The sequence below is a fragment of the Pinus tabuliformis genome, chromosome 2_2 (assembly GCF_031772625.1).
Source record: "Pinus tabuliformis cultivar Carrire ecotype Pingquan chromosome 2_2, CPIR1, whole genome shotgun sequence".
In the NCBI taxonomy this organism is placed as follows: Eukaryota; Viridiplantae; Streptophyta; class Pinopsida; order Pinales; family Pinaceae; genus Pinus; species Pinus tabuliformis.
The window spans coordinates 548,475,583-548,485,875 of NC_142300.1; the positions used below are offsets into that span (position 1 = coordinate 548,475,583).

General features: G+C 37.0%; 1 protein-coding gene across 1 annotated transcript; it reads left to right on the forward strand.

Moving 5' to 3' along the window:
* The first annotated feature begins 8,453 nt into the window (after nt 1-8,453).
* LOC149193808 (uncharacterized) lies at nt 8,454-8,921 on the forward strand. Its single transcript, XM_089407443.1, has one exon. The coding sequence runs from the start codon at nt 8,454-8,456 to the stop codon at nt 8,919-8,921; it is 468 nt and encodes a 155-aa protein (XP_089263569.1).
* The last annotated feature ends 1,372 nt before the right edge of the window (nt 8,922-10,293 follow it).

A 10,293-nucleotide genomic window follows, 5' to 3' on the forward strand; every position in this document is an offset into this window, starting at 1 on the left:
TTTTAATTATAATTTTAACTCATTTCTTATTAAAAATTTTCAAAGTTAAAACCAATTTGTAAACCTATAATAAAATAAACTAAAAATACTTTTAAAATGTGCTTCTAAAAATTAAAGCATAATATATTTCTAACATGTATATGTTGAATGGATTTTGAACTCAATGTCTTTATAAGTCCTTAAACCATCAGTCGTTATAGATCTTGGTGCCATTTAGTTCAAAATATATGGATCACAGTCCACCCTCAAGTAAAACTTGAGGGATCCTCAGCGGCTTGGCTTAGGATTTTCTTTGAAATTCGAGAATTGCACCATGAATACAAATTTTCTAAAACCTTTTTATTTTCAAGGATTATGATATTATTATTTTCAAATACATACTTTCATTTTAAGTGTGATTATCCAATTTATGATTTCTCGGTATCATATAATTTTTTATAAAATTTTATCACTATTTTTTTTAATTTATCGATTTTAATTATTTCATAATTAAATATACAAAATTTTAACTTTATAGTTGTTACTTATCATAAAGGAAACTAACCAATAACCATAGAGATATTGTAAAGTTTATTTTTCCAGAAAAATTACCAATATACGACTACCATATAACTAATTCTAGAAATTAACACTGGGTTATTAATGACAGCATATAGATTATAAGAAAACAACTCGGTGCAAAAAACTATGCACGGATGTGTAACATAGAAAATAGTAAATTAGAATTTAGAAAACATAATCATTAAAATATGGTAGATCGGGGGCGTCATCCTTCATCGAGAGAAGTTGCAAAAGCAGGATCATGAGTGCTCCACCCTAGTGACGTTTTCCTTTTACATAAAAGATGTGTCTCTATATATGCCAATCAACCATCTATATTATCCCGAAATTATCACAAATCTTGTAAACCCATTGAATATCATTGAGATGGACAATTATCTCATTGAGGTCCTCTTACTTCTCCAGGATGACTTTTCCCATAATCATTTTCATTTCCAACACACAGTGATAGAATGACAATACTAATTCCTGTAGCCTCTAGTGTGCCCTAGTTATGGAACCAAATCAATAACATTTTCCTCGATCTTAGAGTCGAAATGGGCATTCCTATCATGAACAACCAAGGCTTCAAGTAGTCAGATTTTGTTTTGAATTTCCATGGGGGTATCCACATGTTAGAGGTAAGTGATAGTTTGGACTTGAAACTGAGCTTGAGGTCTTTTAAAGGGCCCATGGCCACTTGAGCCATGTCTTGGCCACATATGTTGTCGAGGCATAATGATTGGGGCAAGTGAACTCCAAAGAGACAAAAGGAGTTTAGGGGATTGAAAACCAAATTAAGGTCAACACACAACATACAAAATGAAGGACTTCAAGGAACGAGGTGGAAGGTAAGACAGAGGCCAGAGGCGCTGCAGGGGAGTGGTATAACTAAAACATGGTGCTAGGGAGGATTGTCTTGGGCAAGAGGAGGGCTAGGCCACCTTGCCCCTAGATATCACACCGAGCCTTCCCTAAAGAGTCCTACAAAAAGAAAACCAGAGGAACAAAACTATAATTAAAAGACCAACTAAAAATAAATAAAAAGAAGAGGCAATACTAGTGGACTTGATGGAGTCGAGCTCTCAGAAACCCAAAAAAAAAAATAGTACAGTTCCTCCCACCAAAGAACTCATGGATTTCCTACATGTAACCTCACAAATACTTAGAAATTGTTGAGAGTCGAAGAGTGAAGTGGAGTGGAGGACAGAAGGCCAGAATAGGAGGGTCTCGACCTTCCTTGACAGATAAGACACTACTGTAGGCAACACAATGGAAAAATCCTGCATGCAGCCTAACAAAACAACATTGATGTTAGATATCAACAATTTCCCCCAACGATTTCAGGGAGTTGAGGAGATCTCAAAGGTTTCCAGATCAATACAATGCATTGTCATTAAGTGTTGGCACATGTGACTACAGGGGAGCGACTAGCCACACCATCCCCCTCTTTAATTCTTAGAGTGACAATATGGTGGCAAGTTTGCTCCCTCTCCCTAGCACACATTTCAACACCACCATCAAGGTTATGATTTTTTAACATTAAAAATGTTTATTAATTTTAATTTATAATTTTAATAGACGCAATAATAAAAAAATAAGATAAAAAATCTATATACAAATTTCTTCATAATATTTTATTATATATGTAGAAAAATCCACATCCTTTGTAATATCTCGTATGCTAAGTAATTGAAAACAAAAATGTAGACAACAACTTCAAAAGAAGTTTTAAAATCATTAAATTGCAAAACAAATGTATGACTATCTTGTATTTTTTTCAAAGAACCATAAAGCTATGGTAGATGAAGTCTTGCATTTGAGTGCTTTACGCAATCTTAACAAAGTTATCAACTTAACGGGCACTATATTGAGTTCTCTCTTTTTTAGAGGTTGCAAAAAATGATCTGATTTTGAAAAGTGTTGATTCAGAATACACCTTTTTTGAAGCATATTTTTGACACTTTAAATTTTCTATGTATTAAGCATGCGCATTTTTTTTAAATGTTAGTAATTTTCATGTCAATTTTGAAAAATGTTGATGCGGCATCAATCCCTTAAAGGTTTTTTTGGGGTTATTTTTTACACTTTAAATTTTCTGATATATTAAGTATGGATAAATTTTTTTAAATGTTAGTAATATTCATGCAGATTTTGAAAAGTGTTGATGCAACATCAACCTTTTTCTTGGAGGGGAGAGACATATTTTTGACACTTTAAATTTTTTTGTCTTAAATATGCACATTTTTTTAAAATGTTAGTTATTTAACCATTTTTGAAGTTTTCTTCTTCTTCTTCTTTCTTCGTGAAATGTTTGTTTTCTAAGGGATTTTCAAGTTTATGTTTTTTATTTTTACTTGCAATAATTTTTTGTAATGATTTTTTGTTTTTTGCAAAGTTTGAAAAAATAATAAAATTAATATTTTGAAGTTAGTATTTTTTTTATATATTTATGTATCAATAATTAATACTTCAATACACATAAAAAAAAATTGTCACTAAAAAATAATAATTTTAAACATTTGACTATATATATATTTCCGAACTTTTTGTTTTTTAGTTTTTTTTTTTGGGCTAAAAACAAGTTAAATAAAAAATTTATGTGGAAAAAAATGCATTATAAAAAATTCTAAAAATAACAATTTTAATGAATATTATATGAATTTTAGGCCTATAAATCATAGCATTTGATTTATTTTTTTAAATAATGGTTCACATAGAAATTTGAATAAAAGTAATAAAATAAAATATTGTTAAAAAACAAAATAAAACTTTAAAAATAATTCAAAGTAACAAATTAATATTCAATTGTTTAAAAAAACACTTAAAACAAATAGTTGAGGAGAAAAAAACATAACAAAAAAATATTATAAACAATTGGGAAAAAATAAAACATTATAAATCAATAAAATCAAAATTTAATTAAAAAAAATAAAAAATAAGAAGAATATATATATAGAACAAATGAATTAAAAAAATGAAGGGAAAAAATGAAATAGCTAATAATAATGATAATAAAAGAATTAAAAAAAAAAACTAAAATAATTCCACATATAAATCAATTCAAAAGTAAGAACCATGTAAATTTTGAAACGGGAACTATAAACTCAAAACGGGAACTCTGGCAAAAAAACTCCGAAAAAACATCAAAAACAGTGTTAAAATGAAAAGTGTGTATATTGAAATGATGATTTTTTTTTAGGATCATTTTTTAACATGTTTTAAAAAGAGTGAAAACAAAATTTTCGTGCAAAAAACACCCTGAAAACGAAAAGTGTTGATACTGGAACGATAATTTTTTTTTTTAGGGTCAATTTTCAATATTTTTAAAAAATGCCAGTAAAACCGAATTTTTATGTGCAAAAAAACAACTGTTTATGAGGAAAAAACACACTAATGTTTTTGGTAGAATAACATTTTTCTTTCATAAGTATAAATTCAACATGTTTTAGTAATGACCATAAAGATAAAATAATGAGACCTGAAATACATTAAAATTCTATTAGTTTTCATCCATCTTGTTAAACATATAATAACATCACACTAAAGATCGCTAAAATTCTAATTGTTTTCAACCATAACATTAAAGATACAAAAAAAAATTGGAATTTTTCAACCATAAAATTAAAAAACCATGACATTATGAACAAATTACATGAATAAATTAATCAAAATGTCATTATTTGTATATTGAATGAAACATATATTATATCTTTAATTTAATGTTGCATTGTAGATATTCTAAGCAATAAAAATCATCATAATTAAGACATATAATTCAACAACATAAAAATGACTCATAATTTCTAATTTAACACCATATGGAAATCAAAAAGTTTATGTCAAGATACGATGCAAACATCAGTTATATAAATTGTCTTAGACAATTATTCAAAATCACTCATATTTTCTTGCACACCATCAAAATTCACATCTTCAGATGAATCACTGGATGCAGACGTAGATGTTCAATATTCTTCTCTTTCATCAACTAGTGCTCCATATGAGTCCCACATGCATGCCCACCATTTCAGGTTTCAAAATTCTTCTGGATCTATGATTAGTTTCAACAAACTCCCATCTCAACAGTGTTCCTTTTGGTAACAACCTTTTCAGAATCTCTATTGTCTTGAAGCGAAGAGTTCCTCTCTTTGTTAAATTGAAGTCATAAACAAGTATGTCAACATCCTCCAATTTTAAGAAGTCTGTGCGGCGGAATTTTATATTTGTACCCTTTCTTTTTCTTTTTCCGCCAATTTTTTTGTCAACTGCCATCTCTGGCTTATACACACCATTATATGGGTGTGTATTTGTGGCATACAAATGTACTTCAACACTTGTAACATCCTCATTTTCTGTAAATACCTTTATAACCTTAGCAACCTAGAATGGATAGCCATTGGGATCTCCATCTGCTAGCACTGCGATCATGCAACCCTCCTTAATATCCTGTACTGAACCCCTGTAAAGGTCTTCCATGGCTTCATGTTGTGCATGAGACCTTCTAGAACCAATATACATCTGTCTTTCCTCTGCATGTGAAGAATTAATAATACCTTGAGATTGTTGTTGTTCAATAATGTTTATTTCCTCATGTTCATTTGACACATTTTGTGGCCAAATAAATGGATTTTTCAAAGGTATATCTTCATTTGTTGTTGTTGAAATGATATCACTTTGATTATCGAAAAATGACTCCCACCAAACTGAATCAGCAATGTCAAAGTACTCATATGTATATCTAATACATTTTTTAATTTCTTCTAGGCAATCAGAGTAATTTATATCTCTATTCTGTCTGCTTGCATTATGAACTTCACCAATTGATTGTAATAACAATATTTTTGATGCAAATATTGGATGATCTGGAATGAACTTCAAAAATTCCAAACCTGATGACGGTGCCCATTTTGCAATAGTTGAATACTTCTTACCCCATATTAGTGTTTTCCCATCAATTTTTTTGATACGAAATTGATGTTGGAAGATAATGTCATTAAGTTGTTCAATGCATTTCTCCTCACCATGCGATCCGAGAATAAACCTTCGCATGTCAATAGTTTCTTCCAACACATCAAAAGTAGGCTATGGCATGTATGATTTCTTAATGCATTCAATTAATGATGGAAAGCTCCCAACTTGTTTCCTCCTCAATGTGACTAAAAAACGACTGAACATTTGATCAATATGGGCATGAGTGTGCCCAACAAGAAGGAAACCAGCCTTTACCTTCTGAAAAATTCTCAACTCAACAAGCATGTTTAAATATCCAAAAACAACCTAATTTTTGTTTTCACGGCAAGTGTTGTCCAATTGTAGATACAAAACTTAAGGAATATTACCAGACCAATGAGAAATCACATCATGAATTATGGTTATTGTCAGATTTGCATCATTATGAATATTTGGAGTTATGAAGTACACCCTTGGCAACATTTTCCCATTGAAGACCATACAATTGACGAAGTGATCCTGAATAAAATTTTCCTCCTGTAAATTTTTGGGTGTGCGAACAAAATGTGGTAAAAGTGTTTTCTTTTGGTCTATACCATCAATTATCAAATCCAAATATTTATTCAAATTATCATAACACTTCTTTCGATGCTTGTACAACTTTTTCCTTTCACTTTTTTGTTGTTCGCGATGCTCTTGAAGTTTTTTGACAATTGAATCTACACAACATAGAAGAAAGCCATTAAGAAATACGTTTTCATAGTTGATGACTATACAATTTTAAAAGTTAAAGTTATGAATGCTTACCTCTTTCTGACCCTTCACCTTTGTCCCTTTTTGAGTTAAGAGAAGCACATGTACTGCAAATCCCCATCCTTGTCTTCTTAGGAATACAGACATTGTTGAATTCTTTCTTCCATACCTTCACAAAATATTGATATGTAATAAACGACCATTCCCTCAGAACCTTCTGCATATTCTTTGTATAAGTTGTAGATTTCTTGTCTTGAAAAATTAGGAATATGTATTGTCTCTCTATTTGGCATACACTCTCCATGCTTTGAAAAGAAATCTTTCATCCATGACATTGCAATATTTGATAATGGCCCAAACTGTCGTTTATGACGTACTTTTGAATAAAATGTGGGATCCTTTTCCAAATTTTCATGGATTCTCGAGAGACGAAAATTACTCATCGAATGAAACATTTTGAAAGCCTTTCTACAGATAAATAAAGACCCAATATGATAATCATAACCTGATAATGTAGATTGCATGCACCGAATTAAATATGAATTTGCATGCTTTTATTCATTGAAAAATATCTCTTCCTTTTCTCTAATGCAAATTTGAAATCCATATGTTTCAAGCAATCTTTTTGACAACATTCACTTGAAATGAGAGAACTGATAGAACTTCTCCTCGTCAGATATTCTACTCTACCCCTTGTATAACTAGAACATCTTGGATTGATACGAAAATTTTTGCTCCTACTCGATACAATATTTCTTGGAAACATCTCCATCATTGGATCATCATTTGTATAAGCATTTTCATCATCATTTTGAAGAATGTTATCCACACTATGATCAGTTGTTCTTTTCAATACTGACTTGGAGGATATTCTTCATCTTCCCCTTCTTCAGTGCTACTGTCATAGTCCTTAGAATTGGGACTAAATGGAAAATTTGACTCGATGTTTATTGGATATTCTTCCACATGTGCATTGTCAGTGCTGCTCTCATAGTCCATAGAATTAGGACTACGTCGAAAATGTGACTGTTTACTTAATGAAAATGCTACATCCTGAGTAAAATGTTATTGAGACTAAGCACACTCAACACCAGAGAGATTCTCCTCTCTGGAAAATTGTCTTACTTGGCTTTTCACAGTTCATATTTTTGTTTTAAGTGAGAATCTGGAAATTTGAAACAGGCCTTGTATCTATCTATTCCAGGCCCAGATTAGCACTCTTAATTCGGGAACGATAGCAGGGAGGGTACGGCTCTGCAACATGGACCATCGGAGACCCGTATGAACGGGGTTACAGGCCGGAAACGGCCCTGTAGCCTCCCCCGACCCCGTCTCCCTGCACTATTACTTGTTCTCTGTGCCGAGGTTTTTACCCCTCATTGTCTCCCCGCTCGGTCCTCCTTTCCATTACCCCACATCTCGTTTTTTACCCTCTTTGGTTTTTACCCCGTCACGGGTTTTCACTCTTTCGACCGGCGCTAGGGTTACTTCAGCCTTGCCGACCGCTAACGACAGGGTTTCTGTCTGCGCGACCTGGCTGAGTGCCTAACTCCTCCAGTTTGTTTCAACCCTAACGGATTTCCCCTACGGTCGGTGCCGATCCCTGGCGGTTTCCTGGTTTCGAGGTTGTTCCTAGCAGCTGGCGACATGGACATTGACGAGGTGGACTATTTGGACTCCCCGCTGGCTGAAAGCTCCATCTGGCGCTCCACGTTCTCGACTTCTGGAGGTATGTACAGTGAAAATTTCTCCGCCAGCTTTGAGGAACCATCTCTATCGACCGATCCGTCTATTCCCACCTCCCTGCTCCCTGGTGAACCCTCCTCCTGGACCACTTTTTCTGCTCCATCTCCGGCTACCCTCGGTTTCCTTGCAGACTGCTTAAATTCCTCCCCTACTGTCGTCGGCCCTTCTCTTCAGCCGGGACTCCCTGTCAACCCCCTCCTGCCCATTGACCCTCCGAAGACCCCTGCTCCCGCTGATCCGATCCCTCCCCCTCCCCCTCCGGCCTCATCTGGAAGCTACCACGCTATCCCCCCTCTCCCGGAGGCTTCCCCCCCCCCCCGAGCTCCCCACAGGTAGAGCCCAGGGCTCCTGAAAACCCTAGACGCATGTCCTCCCGCCCCCTGAAGAAACAACGTTGTTTTAAATCTAGATCTGAGGACGTCATCCTTAGACTTGAAGAAGACATCCAGTGGGGAGACGCTATGGATCTAGCGGACAGAGTTCTTGTGGGCCGCATTCGGGGCAGACACATCTCAACGGAAAAACTGAAGACATGGGCCACAGAGATATGGGGCCAATATCTGGCGGAAATCCCCTCTGTCCAGACATTCGTGCGAGGCTGGTTCGCACTGAGATTCGCAAGGGCGGACCACACGAGCTGGGTATTGTCTTCGTTCTGGAATTTTGAAAAAGCTCTAGTACTCCTCAAACGTTGGACGCCCCTCTTCGACCCAGAGACGGAACAGATTGGGATCGGGCCAGTATGGGTCAGACTCCCGGGCCTGCCTCTACAGTATTGGTCCGAGGACATCTTCAGAAGAATAGGGAACTCACTGGGTACTTTCATGGAGTCAGATAAGTCTTATATTCAGACGGGGATGATGGCGTATGCCAGGGTTCTTGTCCATCTTGATACCAGAGGGGGTTTGCCTGAACACATCACCATCTAGTGGAAATCCTCCTCAAGGAAGCGGAAACTCGACTACGAAGGAATCCCTTATCGATGCAGAAGATGCCATCAAGTGGGACACCTCTACAAAGACCGCCCTCTCCTCTAAAAAGCACAGCAGGCCCCCATTACTCAGGATCAACCCACTACTGAGGGACTACCTGACCCTCCGGCAGCGGCGGTTCCCAGAACGGAGCATAATATAACCTCTGATACAGTGGAAGCGCCGCCTGTACCTCGGCAAAGGAAGCAAGGAACGATCCCGATCCGGCCTCCATCTCCTCCTATGACGCGTTCAAAGGCTGCAAAAGGAGCTGTTTTCTCTTCGGGTACGTCTTTTCCTTTAAATGTCTCTGCTTCGCTTCTTAATTCTTTGAGTTTATCTCTCCCCTTCCCCTTGCCCCACCCGATCAAGCTCCCCCCCCCTCTTCCCCCTCTTCCCTTGATCTGGTCAAGGTCTCCCGCCCGCCTCATCTCCCTACACGCTCTCACTATACGACCTGCCCCATCCCTCAACCCTCGGGCTTACCTACCCCCAGTTCCCTTCCCTCCATCCCCCCCCTCTCCTTCCCCTCGCCCTCCCCCTCGGTAAACTCTACACCGAGGTACACCACCCGCTCGATCACCAAGCAGTATGAAGCGGACGCCATTGGGCTGTCTGCGGAGCCTCTCATCCTATCGCCCAAGCAAGGAAGAGGCAGACCTTCCTCCATCAACAAGGCCAAGATTCAAGCCGGGGACGATGTCATCCAGGGCAAACAGCATACCATCGAAAGGGTTCTTAGAGCAAAGGACACCCTCCCTCACCCCCCTCCATGAAGATTTTATCTTTCAACTGTAGAGGGCTGGCCAGCCCAGAGAAAAAACTGGCCCTGAAACAACTCTTTTTCTCAGAACCGGTTGATATTATCTTTCTACAAGAAACCTTATGCAAAGCAGACTTGGTCACATCCATCCTCGGCTCTTGGATGCCAGGATGGTCTTTCTACGCCTTAGATGTCTCTGGGCGATCTGGGGGCATAGCTATCAGTTTCAAGACCAGCTCCATCAATCTGAAGAATATCTGGGGCGGAGTTGGATTCTTGGGGGCAGACATATACTCTATGGACCTGGAGGAGGATCTAAGAATTATAAATGTCTACGGACCTTGCCTCAACAGGGAACAATTCTGGAGAAAGCTCTTCAATTCCCCTCTCCTCCTAGCCGAGAATACAATTATAGGAGGAGATCTGAACTTCTCAAAGGGCCACGTTGAATCTTGGGGACATTTGGGGCAGATCGACCCGCTTTCAGATTTTTTCGAGCAGCTGCTTGAGGATCATCACTGGATAGACATCACCTCGGCAAAGATCCAACACACATGGAAGAATAAT

Excerpts from the sequence above, each read along its gene's own strand:
- LOC149193808 (XM_089407443.1), top strand. The coding sequence starts at position 8,454 with ATGGATCTAGCGGACAGAGTTCTTGTGGGCCGCATTCGGGGCAGACAC.